The sequence below is a fragment of the Heptranchias perlo genome, unplaced genomic scaffold (genome assembly GCF_035084215.1).
Source record: "Heptranchias perlo isolate sHepPer1 unplaced genomic scaffold, sHepPer1.hap1 HAP1_SCAFFOLD_50, whole genome shotgun sequence".
Taxonomy (NCBI): Eukaryota; Metazoa; Chordata; class Chondrichthyes; order Hexanchiformes; family Hexanchidae; genus Heptranchias; species Heptranchias perlo.
The window spans coordinates 8057923-8079323 of record NW_027139516.1 but is presented as its reverse complement, the minus strand read 5'-3'; the positions used below and the strand labels follow the sequence as shown (position 1 = coordinate 8079323).

The following is a 21401-nucleotide window of genomic DNA, read 5'->3' as shown; positions in this document are numbered from 1 at the left end:
ACTCTCAGCACTGACCCGCTCCATCACCCTCACTCTCTGTCCTGACCCGCTCGTTCATCCTCACTCTCAGTCCTGACCCGCTCCATCACCCTCACTCTCAGTGCTGACCCGCTCCATCACCCTCAATCTCAGTGCTGATCCGCTCCATCACCCTCACTCTCAGTCCTGACCCGCTCCATCACCCTCACTCTCAGTGCTGATCCGCTCCATCACCCTCACTCTCAGTGCTGACCCGCTCCATCACCCTCACTCTCAGTGCTGATCCGCTCCATCACCCTCACTCTCAGTCCTGACCCGCTCCATCACCCTCACTCTCAGTGCTGATCCGCTCCATCACCCTCACTCTCAGTCCTGACCCGCTCCATCACCCTCACTCTCTGAACTGACCCGCTTCATCACCCTCACTCTCAGTACTGACCACTCCCCGTCCTGCAGCACCAACCTGCCACTTTATTCAACCACATGCCGCGCGGCCTTCGATTCAGCGATCTGGAGATCAGCCCCCTGGCCCGGACCCTCCGCTCCTCATCGCCGCCCATCATCACCGCCACTTTGGGCATCCTGGGCTGGAACCGCCTCTCCTTCACGAACGAGTACAAATTCGGAAAGACCTGGAACCAATCCCCATCGTCCAAGAACCAAACCTCATCATCCAAGAACCAATCCTCATCATCGCCGATCATGACCTGGAACCGCTGCTCCTCCTCGGCCTGGGCCCGCTCCGCTTCTCGGAACCGCTCCTCCGCCACCTGCAACCACCCCTCCACGGTCTGGAACCACTGCTCACCGCCGCCCCTCTTCACCGCCGCCTTCTGCCGCTCCACCATGGTCCGGAACCGCCGCTCCAAGACCTGGAACTGCTGTTCCACGGCTTGTATCCGATCCTCTGCCGCCGCCATCACGGCTCCCCGCCCGACCCTCCACCCGGGCCGGCCGCGATCACAAAATGGCCGCCAGTGATCGCACGGAGCAAACTCCGCCCGTAAGAGGCAGTGCGCCTGCGCACAACACAGCCCCGTCCCGTGAATAAAGATGACGTGGAGATGCTGGTGATGGACTGGGGTGGTGAAATGTCAGGAGTCTTACAACACCAGGTTATAGTCCAACAGTTTTATATCAGATCACAAGCTTTCAGGAAAGGATGCCCCAGAGCATGGTACATTGGCGAGACCATGCAGACGCTGCGACAACGGATGAACGGACACCGCGCAACAATCGCCAAACAGGAGGGTTCCCTCCCAGTCGGGGAACACTTCAGCAGTCATGGACATTCATCCACCGACCTTCGGGTAAGCGTACTCCAAGGCGGCCTTCGAGACACACGACAACGCAAAATCGTCGAGCAGAAATTGATAGCCAAGTTCCGCACCCATGAGGACGGCCTCAATCGGGATCTTGGGTTCATGTCACGCTACACGTAACCCCACCAGCGAAAAAAAAGTTTTCTGTTTTTAGTACAACGGGTCATTCTCTGTCTTTCACTTCCTTTCGGATGTTTCGCTCTCTCTCTCTGTCTGTCTTTGGGTTCGGACCGTTTGTATATTCAGTCGTCCTGTATGTAATGTCTGTCTGTCTGATTGCCTTGACAACGGGCAGTTGGAAAGATTATCTGTAATCACCTGGCATTGTTCTCTGAATATAAATGCGGCACCTTCCGTGGAATCCCAAACTCACCTAACGAAGGAGAAAGCCTCCGAAAGCTTGTGCTTTTCAAATAAAACTGTTGGACTATAACCTGGTGTTGTAAGATTCCTTACACGTTAATAACGTGACCGAGGGCTGTGGTGGGGGGAGAGGGGGCGTGGTGGGCGGAGAGGGGGCGTGGTGGGGGAGAGGGGTAAAGGGACAGGGCGTGGTGGGGGGAGAGGGGGACGTGGTGGGGGAGTGGGGTAACGGGACAGGGCGTGGTGCGGGAAGGGGTCGTGGTGAAGGGGAGGGGTAACGGGACAGGGCGTGGGGTGGAGTGCGGTAACGGGACAGGGCGTGGGGGGAGTGGGGTAACGGGACAGGGCTTGGGGGGTGAGTGGGGTAACGGGACAGGGCGTGGGGGGAGTGGGGTAACGTGACAGGGCGGGGGGAGTGGGGTAACGGGACAGGGCGTGCGGGGGAGAGGGGTAACTGGACCGTGCGTGGGGGAGAGTGGTGTAACGGGACCGGGCGTAGGGGGGGAGTGGGGTAACGGGACCGTGCATGGGGGGGGGGGTGGTGTAACGGGACAGGGCGTGGTGGGGGAGAGGGGGGCGTGGTGGGGGGAGTGGTGTAACGTGACTGGGCGTGGGGGGAGTGGGGTAACGGGACAGGGCATGGGGTGAGTGGGGTAACGGGACAGGGCGTGGTGGGGTGAGATGGTTAACGGGACAGGGCGTGGTGGGGGAGAGGAGGGCGTGGTGGGGGAGAGGGGGCGTGGTGGGGTAGTGGGCTAATGGGACTGGGCGTGGGTCGGGAGTGTGGTAACGGGACTGGGCGTGGGGGGTAGTGGGGTTACGGGACAGGGCGTGGGGGGAGTGCGGTAACTGGACAGGGCGTGGGGGGAGTGGGGTAACGGGACAGGGCGTGCGGGGGAGAGGGGTAACTGGACCGGGCGTGGGGGGGAGTGGGGTAACGGGACCGTGCGTGGGGGGGTGTGGTGTAACGGGACAGGGCGTGGTGGGGGAAAGGGGGGCGTGGTGGGGGGAGTGGTGTAACGTGACTGGGCGTGGGGGGGAGTGAGGTAACGGGACAGGGCGTGGTGGGTGTGAGGGGTAACGGGACAGGGCGTGGTGGGGGAGAGGGGGCGTGGTGGGGTGAGATGGGTAACGGGGCAGGACGTTGTGGGGGAGAGAGGGGCGTGGTGGGGGGAGGGGGGCGTGGTGGGGGAGTGGGCTAATGGGACAGGGCGTGGGTTGGGAGTGGGGTACCGGGACAGGGCGTGGTGGGTGAAAGCGGGCGTGGTGGGGGGAGAGGGGGGCGTCGGGGGGAAGTGGGGTAACGGGGCCGGGCGTGGGGGGGAAGTGGGGTAACGCCAGCTTCTCCAACTTATCCACGTAACTGAAGTCCCTCATTCGTGGAATCATTCTCGTAAATCTTTTCTGCACCCTCTCTCAGGCCTTCACATCTTTCCTGAAGTCGAATGGCCAGAACTAGACACAGTACTCCAGTTGTGGTCAAACCAATGTTTTTAAACGTTCAACATATCTTCCATGCTTTTGTACTCTATGCCTCTATTTAGAACAAGAACATGCATTAATATATCACCTCTAACATAGTAAAATGTCCCAAGGAGCGATTATCAAACAAAATTTCACAATATTGTGATAAGGATATATTGGGACAAATGACCAAAATCCTGGTCGATGAGGTAGGTTTTAAGGAGCATCTTAAATGAGGAGAGGGAGGTGGAGAGGTTTAGGGACGGAATTCCAGAGCTTGGGGTCCAGGCAGCTGAAGGCACGGCCGCCAATGGTGGAGTGATGGAAATCGGGGGATAGGCAAGAGGCCAGAATTGGAATAGCGCAGAGATCTCGGAGGGTTGCAGGCACGATTCCACCTTAACTGCGGTGGGCGCGGCTGCGCATCAGTTTGTTGTTTGCCACGCATATCATCATTCCGTCTGCTAACCAAACCAGTGCTCTCTGGTGGGGATGCTGCTGAGGTGACGTCAGCTACCAATCAATTTGTCGCAAGGGCGGGAGTTCAAGTTAGGTCGGACGGGAGTGTTGGACTGCAGATGTCGGCGTCTGGTGTGGGTCAGTGGTACAGCTGCTCAGAGACCGGTCTCCACAAATAGTGTACAGTCCGATGGAGAGATAGATATAGATCAATAGATATATGTAAAAGTTTAGATGGATAGAGAAGAAATAGTGCAAAAGTTTAGATATAGAAGAAATAGCTTAAAAGTTTATAGATATTGAAGAAATTTTGTAAAAGTTTATAGATATAGAAGAAATAGTGTAAAAGTTTAGAGATAAAGCAGAAATAGTCTAAAAGTTTAGAGATATAGACGGAATAGTGTAAAAGTTTATGCATGTCGAAGAAATAGTGTAAAAATGTATGGATATAGAAGAAATCGTGTAAAAGTTTATATACATCGAAGAAATAGTGTTAAAGTTTATAGATATAGAAGAAAAAATGTAAAAATTTATAGATATTGTAAAATTATAAACTAACTTGACTAAAGTGTAAACATGTGTATATTGGATAAATAAATACACATATTTTCGTCCCTTCATTATATAACTGACTTGAGTTTCCAATCAGAAAACTTGAGCACACGAGGATTCAGTAAAGATATAATGAGGAGATGTGTTCAATTAAATGAAAGCTTTTCACCTCCAGTGCGAATTGTGGAGAACTATTATTTTAGTCTCAAGACAAAGACATTTAAGGCATTGGTAGCAAATAACATTGGAGGGAGTCTCCGATTAGTGCAATTAACAGTTTTTGTCACCATCCTATTCAACGTTAGCTTCTGAAGTAAACTACAAATGAACCCAAATTACCCGGCATATTGTAATAATTGTTTATCGATTTCCATATTTCATATTTACAAATTAAGTTATTGTGACAGATCATCTGTTATTAAAGATCCTTCTACGATTGTGCTAAAATATAGTTTCCAATCACATTGGTACATTGTAAACAAAACAATGAAGTTGATTTAAATTGTTTTATACAATCACTATCCAAAAGTCATCAGTTGCCCCAAGGATTGTCACTTTTTATCTTTGTCTGTTGCCTCCCTCAGTTCAGGTTCCTCATGAACAAACTGCTCCCTGCCTTACACAGAGGCAGCCAGAATAAATGAGACCTGCAAGATGTACAACTGTAATGCAATATTTGTTCAAACCCTGCTGAGGATTCAATGGGGCGGGGCGGAAATCTTTAATTAAACTGTTGCCCCTCTCCAAATTCACACTGACTGATTTGACAGCTGTTTTGTATTTCTAACTCAATTTAAAAATTCTGATGGCAAACAATTTATTTCTGTTTGAATCAGAGTCATTAAGCTGATTCAAAAAAAATGCTGATTGGAATCGTTCCCATCTGATTTTTAAAATATAATGAGACTGGTCTGCTCAATCCGAATGCAACTTAAACCCTTTTCATAAATTATATAAATGTATCAGCCAATATAACATTAAATTGTTAGAATTATCCATTATTTTGTAAATTGATCTGTTTGTTACATACCCTGAATAATGTTTTCTAAAAAGATTTGTATTCAAAGTTGTGATTTTTTTTTACGGTGGTGCACACGGCCTTTATATCGGTGCACAAACCCAAATTCATTCCGCACATGGCCAAAAAAAATAGAGGGAACATTGGTTGTAGGGCTGGAGGAAGTTACAGAGATAGGGAGGGGCGAGGGTCATGGAGGGATTTGAAAACAAGGATAAGAATTTTAAAATCGAGGCATTCCCGGACCGGAAGCCAATGTAGGTCAGTGAGCACAGGGGGTGATGGGTGAACGGGAATTGGTGCGAGTTCCGATACGGGCAACAGAGTTTTGGATGAGCTGATGAGGCTGGAAAATGGGAGGCCGGGCAGGAGAGTATTGGAATAGTGGAGCCTGGAGGTAACAAATGCATGGACTAGGGTTTCAGCAGCAGATGAGCTGAGCCGGGGCAGAGACGGGCGATGTTACAGAGGTGGAAGTGGGCGGTCTTGGTGATGGAGCAGAAATGTGGTCAGAAACTCATCTCAGGTCGCCAAGGTTGTGAACGGTCTGGTTCATCCTCAGACAGTGGCCAGAGAGAGATATGGAGTCGGTGGCTAAGGAATGGAGTTTGCAGCGGGGACCAAAGACAAGGGCTTCAGTCTTCCCAATATTTAGTTGGAGCAAATTTTTGCTCATCTAGTACTGTGGACAAGCAATGTGACAAATGAGAGACAGTGGAGGTGTTGAGGGAGGTGGTGGTGAGGTAGAACTGGGTGTCGTCAGTGTACATGAGTAATCTGACGTGTTTTCGGATGATGTTGCTGAGGGGCAGTATGTAGATGAGGATAGAGATGGGGTCAATGATAGATCCTCGGGGGACTCCAGAGTTAACGGTGCGAGAGCGGGAAGAGCAGCCATTGCAGGTGATTCTCTGGCTACGACAGGATAGATAAGAATGGAACCAGATAAGCGCAGTCCCAACCAGCTGGACGATGGAGGAGGGGCATTGGAGGAGGATGGTGGGGTCAGCGTGTCAAAGGTTGTTGACAGGTCGAGAAGGATGAGGAGAGATAGTTTACCACGGTCACAGTCATAGAGGATGTCATTTGTGATGAAAGCCCAGGATTCCATTTGCTTTTTTAACCACTTTCTCAACCTGTCCTGCCACCAAAGATTTGTGCACATATACCCCCTGATGTGTTCCTGCACCCGTGTTAGAATTGTACCAGTTAGTTTATATTGCCTCTCCTCGTTCTTCCTGCCAAAATATATCACTTCGCACTTCTCTGCATTAAATTTCATCTGTTATGCGTCCGCCCATTCCACCAGCCTGTTTATATCCTCTTGAAGTCTATCACTATCCTCCTCACTGTTTACTACACTTCCAAGTTTTGTGTCATCTGCAAATTTTGAAATTGTACCCTGAACACCCAAGTCCAAGTCATTAATATGTATCAAGAAAAGCAGTTGTCCCAGCACCGACCCTGGGGAACACCACTGTATATCTTCTTCCAGTCCGAAAAACAACCGTTCACCACTACTCTCTGTTTCCTGTCACTTCGCCAATTTCCTATCCATGCTGCCACTGCCCCTTTTATTCCATGGGCTTCAATTTTGCTGATAAGCCTATGATGTGGCATTTTATCAAACACCTTTTGAAAGTCCAGATACAAAACATCAACTGCATTGCCTTCCTCATAACTCAGTTAGATTAAGAGCAGTTATGGAAAAGGACAAAGATAGAATAGGAGTACAAGTTTTCAATTGGGGGAAAACCAATTTTACTAAGCTGAGAAGTGATTTAGCAAAAGTGGACTGGAAACAGTTACTTCAAGGTAAATCAGAGTCAGAGCAATGGGAGACATTCAAGAAGGAGATAGTGAGGGTTCAGAGCAAATACGTTCCCACATAAAAAAGGGTGGCACTCACAAATCTAGAGCCCCCTGGGTGTCAAGGAGCATACAGGTTAGGATAAAGCAAAAAAGGGAAGCTCAATACTGCAGAAAGCCGAAAGCTCAATACTGCAGAAAGCCGAGAGGAGTATCAAAAGTGCAGGGGTGAAATAAAAAAGGAAATTAGGGAAACAAAGAGAGGGTATGAAAGAATATTGGCAAGTAAAATCAAGGAAAACCCAATGGTGTTTTATAAATACATAAAGAGCAAAATGGTAACTAAGGAAAGAGTAGGGCCTATTAGAGACCAAAAAGGTAACCTTTGTGTGGAGATGGAAAATGTGGATATGGTTCTTAATGAATACTTTGCATCTGTCTTCACAAAAGAGGGGGACGATGCAGAGATTGTAGTTAAGGAGGAGGAGTGTGAAATATTGGATGGGGTAAACATAGTGTGGGGGGAAATATTAAAGGGATTCGCAACTTTGAAATTAGATAGATCGCCAGTCCCGGCGAAGGAAGGAAATAGCGTAGGCTCTGACCATCATTTTCCAATCCTCTCTGGCTACATGCGTGGTGCTGGAGGAATGGCGGACTGAAATGTTGTACCATTGTTTAAAAAGGGAGAAAGGGATAGACCGAGTAATTACAAGCCAGTCAGCCTAATCTTGGTGGTGAGCAAATTATTGGAATCAATTCTGAGGGACAGCATTAATCATCATTTAGAAAAGCACGGATTAATCAAGGAGAGTCAGCATGGATTTAAGGGAAGGTCGTGTCTGACTAACTTGATTGAATTTTTTGAGGCGGTAACAAGAAAGATCGATGAACGTAGCGCATTTGATGTAGTCTACATGGATTTTAGCAAGGCTTTTGACAAGGTCCCACATGGCAGACTGGTCAGGAAAGTAAAAGCCCATCGGATCCAAGGGAAAGTGGCAAGTTGGGTCGAAAATTGGCTCGGTGGCAGGAAGCAAGGGGTAATGGTCGACCGGTGTTTTTGTGACTAGAAGGCTGTTTCCAGTGGGGTTCCGCAGGGCTCAGTACTAGGTCCCTTGCTTTTTGTGGTATATATCGAGGATTTCGAATTAAATGTAGGGAGCATGATTAAGAAGTTTGCAGATGATACAAAAATTGGCCATGTAGTTGATGGTGAGGAGGAGAACTGTAAATTGCAGGAAGATATCAATGGACTGCTCAGGTGGGCAGAAAGGTGGCAAATGGAATTCAATCCGGAGAAGTGTGAGGTAATGCATTTGGGGAGATCAAATAAGGCAAGGGAGTACACAATAAATGGGAAGATACTGAGAGGTGTAGAGGAAACTTGGAGTGCATGCCCATAGATCCCTGAAGGTAACAGGTCAGATAGATAAGGTGGTTAAGAAGGCAAACAGGATACTTTCCTTTATTAACCAAGGCAGAGAATTTAAGAGCAGGGAGGTTATGCTAGAAATGTATAAAACATTGGTTAGGCCATAGCTTGAGTACTGTGTACAGTTTTGGTCACTACATCACAGGAAAGATGTTGATTGCACTAGAGAGGGTACAGAGGAGATTTACGACGGCATTGCCAGGACTGGAGAATCAAAGCTATAGGTTGCATAGGCCGGTGTTATTTTCTTTGGAACAGAGGAGACCGACAGGAGATTTAATTAAGGTGTAAAAAAATTATGAGTGGATAGGAAGGACCTATTTCCCTTAACAGGGGAGTCAATAACCAGGGGGCATAGATTTGAAGTAATTGGTAGAAGGATTAGAGGGGAGCTGAGGAGAACTTTTTTCATCCAGAGGGTGGTGGGGGTCTGGAACTCACTGCCTGAAAGGGTGGCAGAGGTAGAAGCCCTCAACTCATTTAAAAAGGTGCTTGGATGTGCACTTGAAGTGCCTTAACCTACAGGGCTACGGACCAAGAGCCGGATGGCTCTTTTTCGGCTGGCAAGGACACGAAGGGCTGAATGGCCTCCTTCTGTGCTGTAAATTTCTATGATTCCATCAACCCTCTTTGTTACCTCATCAAGAAACTCAATCATGTTAGTTAAAGACAATTTGCCTTTAACAAATCCGTGCTGGCTTTCCTTAACTAATCTACACTTGTCAAAGTGACGATAATTTTTTCCCGAATTATCGTTTCGAAAAGCTTCCCCACCACCGAGGTTGACTGGCCTGTAGTTGCCAGGTTTATCCTTACGCTTTTTTGAACAAGGGTGTAACATTTGCAATTCAGCCTGATTCTCACTTGTATTATCAACCTGACATCTGTCATACACCCGCTTTTTCTGCTTCATCTTACTCTCTATCTCTTTCGTCATCCAGGGAGCGCTGGCTTTTGTTGCCCTCGTGGGAATGTACTTGAACCATCTCCTCTTTAAAGGCCACCCATTGTTCGATTACAGTTTTGCCTGTCAATCTTTGATTCCAATTTACCCGGGCCAGATCTGATCTCAACCCACTGAAATTGGCCCTCCTCCAATTAAGTATTTTTACTTTAGATTGTTCTTTGTCTTTTTCTATAACGAATCTAAATGTTATGATACTATGATCACTATTTCCTGAATGCTCCCCCACTGACACTTGCTCCACCTCATTCCCCAGAACCAGTATGCCTCCTTCCTCTGGGCCAGAAGCATACTGATCAAGAAAGTTTTCTCAAACACACTTCAGAAATTCCTCCCCCTCTTTGCCATTTACACTATTACTCACCCAGTCTATATTAGGATAGTCGAAGTCCCCGATAATCACTACTCTATAGTTCTTCAACCACTCTGTAATTTCCCTGCAAATTTGCTCTTCTGTATCCTTCCTACTAGTTGGTGGCCTATAGAATACACCCAGTAGTGTAATGGCGCCTCTATTGTCTCTTCACTCAATCCAAATAGATTCTGTCCTTGACCCCTCCAGGACATCCTCTCTCTCCAGCACTGCAATATTCTCCTGAACCAATACTTCCACCACCCCCCTCCATTTTTCCTTCCCTATCTTTCATGAACACCTTGTATCCAGGAATATTTAGCACCCAATCCTGCCGTTTTTTGAGCCAGGTCTCTCTTATCGCCATGACATCATGTTCCATGTGGCTATTTGCGCCTGCAGCTCACCAACCTTATTTACCACGCTTCATGCATTTACACACATGCACTGTAAACCTATCGTAGACCTTCTCGTATTCTCTCTTAGTCTGATCCCCCTAATCCTGTACTATTTCTTATTCTAGTGCTATCTGTCTCTCCCAATCCTATGTGCACCTTGTTCCTCCTTTCTAATGCTACATCCTGATGCCCATCCCCCTGCCAAATTAGTTTCACCACCCCCCCCCCCCCCACCCCGCCGACAGTACTAGGGAATCTCCCTGCGAGGACATTAGTCCCAGCTCTTTTGAGATGCAACCCGTCCATCTTGAACTGGTCCCTCCTGCCCCAAAACTGGTCCCAATGCCCCAACAATCTGGCGCCCTCCCTCTTGCACCATGTCTCCAGCCACACAATAACCTGCCTTATCTTCCTATTCCTATACTCACTAGCACGTGGCACTGGGAGTAATCCAGAGATTACTAACGTTGAGGTCCTGCTTTTTAACTTCCTCCCGAGCTCCTGAAACTCGAGCCGCCGGACTCATCCCTTTCCTTTCCTGTGTCGTTGGTTCCCAAATGGACCACAAATTCTGGCTGTTCCCCTTCCCTCCTCAGACTGTTCTGCACCCTCTCTGTGATGTCCTTTACCCTGGCAGGACTCATGTCAGCGGTCACAGAAACGCCTGTGTGTCCCCCTGACTATCAAATTCCCGATGACTACTGAATTTCTACACTTCACTGTGCCCCCCACCCCCCCGTGCAGTCCATTGCCCCATTGCGCCAGGCTCAGGACTGCACTCCTTCGAGGTATTATTACCCTCACTGGTATTAATACTGGTTTGAGAGTGGCTCACACCCAGCAGATTCCTGCACTGCCTGCCTATTCCTACCCTTTCGGATGGCCACCCACTTGCTATCCCGAACTCTCTGTGGATGTGTGGTGACCACCTCCTGGAACGTACGATCCAGGAAACCTTCAGCCTTCCTTATGCTCTGCAGTGAGTCCAGCTGCCCCTCAAGCTGAGAAACCCTCAGCTTGAGCACGAGCAACTAGAGGCATTTCCTGCACACGTGGCCCTCCAGAATACATGAAAAGTCCTGAAGTTCCCACATGGCACAGAAATTACAGGCAATGGGTCTCTGCTGCCCCTCCATTATATTTAGAAATCTTTTTTTATCTAAACTCCCAATAGATGCTCTATTATTAATTCACTTATCCCGATTAACCTATGCTTTTATTTCAGGTATCTCAGAGCACTTCCTCTCTGTGCACTGGCCTTCCCCCCTCCTCAATTTCCCACTCAGTCCACAATACACTCTGTGCTTCAGCAGTTAACCTTCTACTTTATAAACCTTTTGAGAACAGCACTTACAACTGCTCAGTTAACTTTCAGTTCACAGTAATTACCCTCTATTCAGACAATCACCTACAGCTGATTGACCGTTAACTGCCACTAAATCACAGTTTCTGTTAACTGTTACCGAACTTGCAGTTTCTTCTAAAGTTTTAAAGTTCTGTGTTAAATTTTAAACTAAATTTTTAATTTCAATTCACCCGCTACTTGAACAGAGTCCCCCTATTTCCAAATTCTCAAGTTCCCACTCGGTTCACAATGCATTCTGTGCTTCATCACACAGTCACAAATTAATCTTGTGTGTGTTTTAGAGTGAAAGGGTTTGATCGAAGAGGTGACTCCAGTCTGAGGCAGAGCCCAGCAGATATACAGTGTCTCCCCGCCCCCAGCACCATGTCAGAAAGAACCCACCTTTGTGGTCCACATAATATCGATATTACATTATGTGTTAATGTAGTACCAGACAGTGTTACTGAATTCAAATATATTTCATATCCAACTATCAAAATCAATCATCTTACAATTCTGAACTGGATACTGGGTTTTACATAATGTTATTTCCCATCAGTAAATCTATACCTGGATTTCACAATTGCAGTTGAATTAAATGATAATTTAAATATAAACTGGTGATAAAATAAGACGTAAATCTTACTTTTTTTAAAATAGTGATTTGTAAAATTTCTTCCAATTGATTATTTTGTGTTTTGTATCAGAATAATGTTCTGGGTGATCACCTGATCCAGCTCCCGGCCTCGGCCGAGGGTTCTTTTTATTAAACTGAGAGCAATGTATTTCCCCATAGAATCCAGATTCATTTCCCTGCTCTTTCAACACAATCAGCTGATTATTGTAAGGGGGTTGGAGTACAAGAATAAGAAAGTCTTGCTGCAATTGTATAGGGCTTTGGCGAGACCACACCTGGAGTACTGTGTACAGTTTTGGTCTCCTTATCTAAGGAAGGGTATACTTGTCTCAGCTGGAGTGCAATGAAGTTTCACGAGATTGACTCCTGGGATGACAGGGCTGTCCTATGAGGCGAGATTGAGTAGAATGGGCCTATACTCTCTGGAGTTTAGAAGAATGAAAGGTGATCTCATTGAAACATATGATTCTGAGGGGGCTTGACAGGGTAGATGCCGAGAGGCTGCTTCCCGTGGCCGGAGAATCTAGAACGAAGGAGTGTAGTCTCAGGATAAGGGATCGGCCATTTAGGACTGAGATGAGGAGGAATTTCTTCACTCACAGGGTTGTGAATCTTTGGAATTCTCTACCCCAGAGGGCTGTGGATGCTGAGTCATTGAATATATTCAAGGCTGAGTTCGACAGATTTTTGGACTCGAGGGGAATCAACGGAAATGGGAATCGGGCGGGAAAGTGGAGATGCGATTGAAGATCAGCCATGACCTTATTGAATGGTGGAGCAGGCTTGAGGGGCCGTATGGCCTACTCCTGCTGCGATTTCTTATATTCTTGTCATGGGAATCTGCTTTTAGCAGAAAATATAAACACCGTCTTTCAGCCCTTTAAACACTAACTGGAGTTTGCAGAAATGTCGTTTATCCAAATTTTGTTACATTCCAGATGTATAAAGAATGTGACGACCAGATGTTTCGCCATCGAATTCAGTATTGTGGCAGTAATTTAAATGGTCACTGCTAACAGTTACAGGTTTGCAGTGATTAAGACAACCAGATTTTCAGAGCAGACGGGGTCTGTTTTTAATAATGTGACTGTTTTATCGATGTCCTTCTGTAGATGCGGTGCTGCTTAATGTTCTGTCGAGCTCAAACTGATGGTGAATTCACTGAATCCCCAGTATCAGGTCTTGTGGTGTAAAAAATCCGTTATTGGAATCGCAGCTTCATGGTTAGAAAAAGTGTCTGACTGTTCAGGGTTAATCTTCATCTGAACTAAACTCCCAACACGAAGGTGGTTTTTGTTATTTCCGTTTCAGTTATTTTCGTTGAGTGATTTCCTCTATTGCCAGGGTAACAATCTGTCAGATCTCAGTACAAGAGGCGTTGGTTCCAATTTATATCCGAAAGACCATGAAACGTTCAGTGTAAACTCGTCTCTATATATTCAGACCATGAAACATTCAGTGTAAACTCCTCTCTATATATTCAGATCATGAAACAATCAATGTAAACTCCTATCGATATATTCAGACCATGAAACATTCAGTGTAAACTCCTATCTATATATTCAGTCCACGAAACATTCAGTGTGAACTCCTATCTATATATTCAGACCATGAAACATTCAGTGTGAACTCCGATCTATATATTCAGTCCATGAAACATTCAGTGTAAACTCCTATCGATATATTCAGACCATGAAACATTCAGTGTAAGCTCCTATCTATATATTCAGTCCATGAAACATTCAGTGTAAACTCCTATCTATATATTCAGTTCTTGAAACATTCAGTGTAAACTCCTATCGATATATTCAGACCATGAAACATTCAGTGTAAACTCCTATCGATATATTCAGACCATGAAACATTCAGTGTAAGCTCCTATCTATATATTCAGTCCATGAAACATTCAGTGTAAACTCCTATCTATATATTCAGACCATGAAACATTCAGTGTAAACTCCTATCGATATATTCAGACCATGAAACATTCAGTGTAAACTCCTATCTATATATTCAGACCATGAAATATTCAGTGTTAAACTCCTATCGATATATTCAGAGCATGAAACATTCAGTGTAAACTCGTTTCTATGTATTCAGACCATGGAACGAGGACGCCCAAATCTCTCTGAAAACCAACATTCAATAGTTTCTCATCATTTAAAAAATATTCTCTTTTTCTATTCTTCCTACTAAAGTGAATGACCTCACATTTCCCCACATTATTTCCTTACAGACTCTTTGTGTCCTCTTCACAGCTTACTTTCCCACCTACCCTTTGTATCAAACTTGGAGACATTACACTCGGTCCCTTCCTCCAATTCATAAAATCATAGAATGGTTACAACACGGAAGGAGGCCATTCGGCCGGTCGACTCTGCACCGGCTCCATGCAAGAGCAATCCAGCTAGTCCCACTCCCCCGCCCTATCCCCGTAGGCCGAATTTTTTTTTCCCTTCAAGCGTTTATCCAATTCCCTTTTGAAGGCCATGATTGAATCTGCTTCCACCACCCCCTCGGGCAGTGCATTCCAGATCATAACCACTCACTGCGTAAAAAGGTTTTTCCTCATGTCGCTTTTGGTTCTTTTGCCAATCACTTTAAATCGATGTCCTCTGATTCTTGACCCTTCCGCCAATGGGAACAGATTCTCTCTATCTGTATAGTCCCTCCATGATTTTGAATACCTCAATCAGATCTCCTCTCAACCGTCTCTGTTCTAAGGAGAACAACCCCAGCTTCTCCATTCGATCCACGTAACACTAATATAGATTGTTAATAGCTGAGGGCCAAGCACCGATCCCTGCAGCACCCCACTTGTTACAACCTGCCAACCTGAAAATGGCCCGTTTATCCCGACTCTCTGTTTTCTGTCCATTAACCAACCCTCTGTCCATGCCAATTTATTAACCCCAACCCCCTTAACTTAAGTAACAACCTTTTATGTGACACCTTATCGAATGACTTTTGGAAATCCAAGTATACTACATCCACTGGTTCCCCTTTATCTACCCTGCCAGTTATATCTTCAAAGAACTCTTAGGAAAATCGTGTTGAACAAATTTACTTTCATAAAACCATGTTTACTCTTCCTAATCATATTATGATTTTCTAAGTGCCGTGTTACCACTGCCTTAATGGATTTCAGCATTTTCCTGATGACTGATGTCAGGCTAACTGGCCTGTCGTTCCCTGTTTTTTCTCTCCCTCCTTTCTTTAATAGCGGGGTTACATTTGCTACCTTCCGATCCGCTGGGACCGCTCGAGAATCGAGGGAATTTTGGAAGATCATAACCAATGCATCCACTCTCTCTGCAGCCACCTCTTCTAGAACCCTCGGATGTCGACCATCATGTCCAGGGGATTTATCAGCTTCAGTCCCATTAGTTTCTCAGTACTTTTTCTCCACTGATATTAATTGTTTTCAGTTCCTCACTCTCATTTGCCTCTTTGTTCCCCACTATTTCCGGTATGCTTTTAGTGTCTTCTGCTGTGAAGACAGATACAGATTATCGACGCATATTAATCTTAAAAGGATTATTCTAACCATCCGTTTATCGATTAATAAATATATTTAATTTTACTTAGCAGTGTAAATAGAGGACTGTGTTTTAATGTGTGATTTCAAAACATCAGTGAGAAGCAGGCCCTTTAGATTAATGAACATGTCTGGCGTGTCATGTAACTTTCATATTACAAAGTGATCATCATAAGTAATACCGTTGTTGAGAAATGGCAGGGTTATAATATGTTCTATGCAAAACAAGTATAAGTGCAGAGACACAAAGTTCAAAGCACTTTTTTCCACTTGGCGGCTGTAAGTTGTCAGCAAGCTCCGGGAACGGAAATGAGATTCTGGGTGGAAACCAGATGGTGATGAGAATTAAAGATAAAACCTAATGCAGAGAATTAATCAACACCAAATGCGGGTGACCCCATTATTCTCAGATGGATGTTAGGGTTGAATTGAAACCCAGTGCTCCTTTAATTAAAAAACACAGGGATTGAATAAACCTTCTGGTAAAAAAATCAAACTGAAGGGGGAACTGAGTGGGTCTCAAAATGTCTGCCCCTGAGTGACACAAAGTAACAGCAAAATGCTGAAACTTGCAGAGACAGAAGCGAACGGTTTCCGTTTGTGGGAACTCACTTCCTCAAACTTTGGGCTGATATGAGGAAGAGCTTTCTGCACTTTGCACGGAGACACCACTCGCTGAGTCTGATCCAACCTGTGATATGGACACGTGTCTTCTGGCAATTTAACTTGTTCAGTCCCAGTCTGTGTAGGATTTTCCAAGTTGTTGATAGTTAAAGGTCGGGTTTCATCATCCTGCCGCTTGTCCCCAACACAAAATACACACGGATACTCAGAGTCACTCACTGATATACAGAGACATCCTCTCTCTCACACACTCACTCACTGATATACAGAGGCATCCTCTCTCCCACACACTCAGAGTCACTCACTGATATACAGAGGCATCCTCTCTCTCACACACTCACTCAGAGTCACTCACTGATGTACAGAGACATCATCTCACACACACACACACACACACACACACACACACACACACACACACACACACTCAAAGTCACTCACTGATATACAGGGACATCCTCTCTCTCACACACACTCACTGATATAGAGGGGCATCCTCTCTCTCACACACACACTCACTGATATACAGGGGCATCCTCTCTCTCACACACACACTCACTGATATATAGGAGCATCCTCTCTCTCACACACACACTCACTCAGAGTCACTCACTGAAAAACAGAGGCATCCTCTCTCACACACACACTCACTGATATACAGAGGCATCCTCTCTCTCTCTCACTCACTCACTCAGAGTCACTCACTGATATACAGGGGCATCCTCGCTCACACACTCACTCAGCGATATACAGGGGCATCCTCGCTCACACACACACTCACTGATATACAGGGGCATCCTCTCACACTCACACTTACTCAGAGTCACTCACTGAAAAACAGAGGCATCCTCGCTCACAGCCACTCAATGATGTGCAGAGTCATCCTCTCTCTCACACACTCACTCAGAGTCACTCAGTGATATACAGAGTCTTCCTCTCTCTCTCTCTCACACTCACTCACTGATGTATAGAGGCATCCTCCCCCTCACACACACTCACTCACTGATATACAGAGGCATCCTCTCTCTCTCACACTCATTCAGAGTCATTCACTGAAAAACAGAGGAATCCTCTCTCACATTCACTCACTCAGAATCACTCACTGATATACAGGGGCATCCTCTCTCTCTCTCACTCACTCAGAATCACTCACTGATATACAGGGGCATCCTCTCTCTCACACACACTCACTCAGAGTCATTAACTGAAACACAGAGACAGCGTCTCTCTCTCACACTCACTCAGAGTAACTCACTGATATACAGGGGCATCATCTCTCTCTCACACACACTCACTGATAGACAGGAGCATCCTCTCTCTCTCACACACACTCACTGATAGACAGGGGCATCCTCTCTCTCTCACACACACACTCACTGATAGGCAGGGGCATCCTCTCTCTCTCACACACACTCACTGATAGACAGGGGCATCCTCTCTCTCTCACACACTCACTGATATACAGGGGCATCCCATCTCTCTCACACACTCACTGATATACAGGGGCATCCCATCTCTCTCACACACTCACTGACATACAGGGGCATCCTCTCTCTCACACACTCACTGATATACAGAGGCAGCCTCTCTCTCACACACTCACTGATATACAGAGGCATCCTCTCTCTCACACACTCACTGATATACAGAGGCATCCTCTCTCTCACACTCACTGATATACAGAGGCATCCTCTCTCTCACACACTCACTGATATACAGAGGCATCCTCTCTCTCACACACTCACTGATATACAGAGGCATCCTCTCTCTCACACACTCACTGATATACAGAGGCATCCTCTCTCACACACACACTCACTGATATACAGAGGCATCCTCTCTCTCACACACTCACTGATATACAGAGGCATCCTCTCTCACTGTCTCTCTCACATGGTTCATTGCCTTCCGCAAAGTGTGTGACACTGTGTCATTACCCGTTTGTTTCACACCCCACCCAATAAACAGTGCACAGGAACAGGAGGGGGCCGTCCAGCCCCTCGAGCCCGTTACATGGGAACAGGAGGGTCCATCCAGCCCCTCGAGCCTGTTCCGCCACTCTATTATATCGTAGCTGATCTGTACCTCAACTCCATATCACCTCGATATACCGAATAAAAGGGTAGATTTGATTACCTGTTACTTTGTACTGAAAACAGAATCTGACCCTATTGGGGAAACTGGAAACCAGGGACACAGACAGAGTGAGTGAGTGAGGAAAACTGTGGGAGATGGTGTTTAATGTGGGCAAGTGTGACGTCATCCACTTTGATCAGAAAAAGACAAATCGGAATATTTCCTGAATGGGAAGAGTGTGGGAACTGTGGATGAGCACAGAAATTTACGGCTCCAAGTACACACATCTCTAAATCCCAGTGGGCAGGTACAAGAAGTTATCTAAAAGGCTAATGGAGTGTTGGCCTTTATCTCAAGGGATGGAATATAAAGTGGAGGAAGTTATGTTACAGCTGTACAGAGCTCCGGTCAGAGCCCATCCAGTGCTCGGTCAATGAGGTAGGTTTTAAGGAGCGTCTTAAAGGAGGGGAGAGAGAGAGAGGTGGAGAGGTTTAGGGAGGGAATTCCAGAGCTTGGAGTCCAGGCAGGTGAAGGCACGGCCGCCAATGGTGGAGTGATGGAAATCTGGGGATCGGCAAGAGGCCAGAATTGGAGGAGTGCAGAGATCTCGGAAGGTTGGAGGGCTGGAGGAGGTTGCAGAGAGAGGGAGAGGGGCGAGGGTCATGTCGGGATTTGAAAACCAGGATAAGAATTTTTAAATGGAGGCGTTCCCGGACTTGAGCCAATGTAGATCAGTGAGCACAGGGGGTGAAGTGTGAATGGGAGTTGGTGTGAGTTCAGATACGGGCAGTAGAGTTTCAGATGTTTATGGAGGGTGGAAGATGGGAGGCCGGGCAGGAGAGTATTGGAATAGTGGAGACTGGAGGTGGAAAAAGGAATGGATGAGTCTGATTAACCGTCTGATTCACACTCATATCCGGGGGAGGAGGGCAGTGGATTGAGATGATGGCGATGGATGGGGACCGGTTGATCCTCTCCAGGGAGAGGATGGCGGTGGATTGAGATGATGGTGGTGGATGGGGACCGGTTGATCCTCTCCAGGGGGAGGATGGCGGTGGATTGAGATGATGGCGGTGGATGGCGACCGGTTGATCTTCTCCAGGGGGAGGATGGCGGTGGACTGAGATGATGGCTGTGGATGGGGACCGGTTGATCTTCTCCAGGGGGAGGATGGCGGTGGATTGAGATGATGGCGGTGGATGGGGACCGGTTGATCCTCTCCAGGGGGAGGATGGCGGTGGACTGAGATGATGGCGGTGAATGGGGACCGGTTGATCCTCTCCAGGGGGAGGATGGCGGTGGATTGAGATGATGGCGGTGGATGGGGACCGGTTGATCCTCTCCAGGGGGAGGATGGCGGTGGATTGAGATGATGGCGGTGGATGGGGACCGGTTGATCCACTCCAGGGGGAGGATGCCGGTGGATTGAGATGATGGCGGTGGATGGGGACCGGTTGATCCTCTCCAGGGGGAGGATGGCGGTGGATTGAGATGATGGTGGTGGATGTGGACCGGTTGATCCTCTCCAGGGGGAGGATGGCGGTGGATTGAGATGATGGCGGTGGATGGGGACCGGTTGATCCTCTCCAGGGGGAGGATGGCGGTGGATTGAGATGATGGCGTTGGATGGGGACCGGTTGATCCTCTCCAGGGGGAGGATGGCGGTGGATTGAGATGATGGCGGTGGATGGGGACTGGTTGATCCTCTCCAGGGGGAGGATGGCGGTGGATTGAGACAATGGCGTTGGATTGAGATGATGACGGTGGATGGGGACCGGTTGATCCTCTCCAGGGGGAGGATGGCGGTGGATTGAGATGATGGCGGTGGATGGGGACCGGTTGATCCTCTCCAGGGGGAGGATGGCGGTGGATTGAGATGATGGTGGTGGATGTGGACCGGTTGATCCTCTCCAGGGGGAGGATGGCGGTGGATTGAGATGATGGCGGTGGATGGGGACCGGTTGATCCTCTCCAGGGGGAGGATGGCGGTGGATTGAGATGATGGCGTTGGATGGGGACCGGTTGATCCTCTCCAGGGGGAGGATGGCGGTGGATTGAGATGATGGCGGTGGATGGGGACTGGTTGATCCTCTCCAGGGGGAGGATGGCGGTGGATTGAGACAATGGCGTTGGATTGAGATGATGACGGTGGATGGGGACCGGTTGATCCTCTCCAGGGGGAGGATGGCGGTGGATTGAGATGATGGCGGTGGATGGGGACCGGTTGATCCTCTCCAGGGGGAGGTGGCGATGGATTGAGATGATGGCGGTGGATGGGGAACTGTTGATCTTCTCCAGGGGGAGGATGGCGGTGGATTGAGATGATGGTGGTGGATGGGGACCGGTTGATCTTCTCCAGGGGGAGGATGGCGGTGGATTGAGATGATGGCGGTGGATGGCGACCGGTTGATCTTCTCCAGGGGGAGGATGGCGGTGGATTGTGATGATGGCGGTGGATGGGGACCGGTTGATCCTCTCCAGGGGGAGGAGGGCAGTGGATTGAGATGATGGCGGTGGATGGGGACCAGTTGATCCTCTCCAGGGGGAGGATGGCGGTGGATTGAGATGATGGCGGTGGATGGGGACCAGCTGATCGTCTCCAGTCCCCTGGACTCTTCCATCAGTCAGGTCGCGACCCCGCCGGATTGCTGACATCACGCAAGAGCGCTGCATCCGGGCAGGCGCTGAGTCGTTGAAACGGCCGGAAGGGTTTAAAAATCTGGAGGCACGTGACACTTTCTGCGGTCGGTCAATCAAGTGAGAGAGGGCTGTGTCTGTGGGGGAGGCATTCATTTGTGCCGAGTGTGCAGTGCGCATACCCCGGCCCGGAAGGTCCCCGGGGGATGAGACGGTTGGGGATGACGGGGACGGACTTGTCAATCGGGTTTGATCCAATAGGTACAAAATCTATGGGGGGAGTTGGAGAATGAGAGAGAGCCCCTTACTTTAATCAGTGATGGGTGGGGTTGGGGGGAGAGGTAGAATGACAGAGAGTCCCATACTTTAATCAGTGATGGGTGGGAGAGGGAGAATGACAGAGAGTCCCTTACTTTAATCAGTGATGGG

General features: G+C 47.7%; 1 protein-coding gene across 1 annotated transcript in view; it reads right to left on the bottom strand.

Annotated features, from left to right (window-relative positions):
• LOC137314014 (NACHT, LRR and PYD domains-containing protein 3-like) overlaps window positions 1-1313 on the bottom strand; it is a 48911-nt gene extending 47598 nt beyond the window's left edge. Inside the window, exon 1 of the mRNA XM_067979702.1 lies at window positions 443-1313. Within this exon, the coding sequence (XP_067835803.1) occupies window positions 443-899 (457 nt within the window). The 5' untranslated portion in view covers window positions 900-1313. The remainder of the gene's footprint in view (window positions 1-442) is intronic.
• Window positions 1314-21401: the final 20088 nt, after the last annotated feature.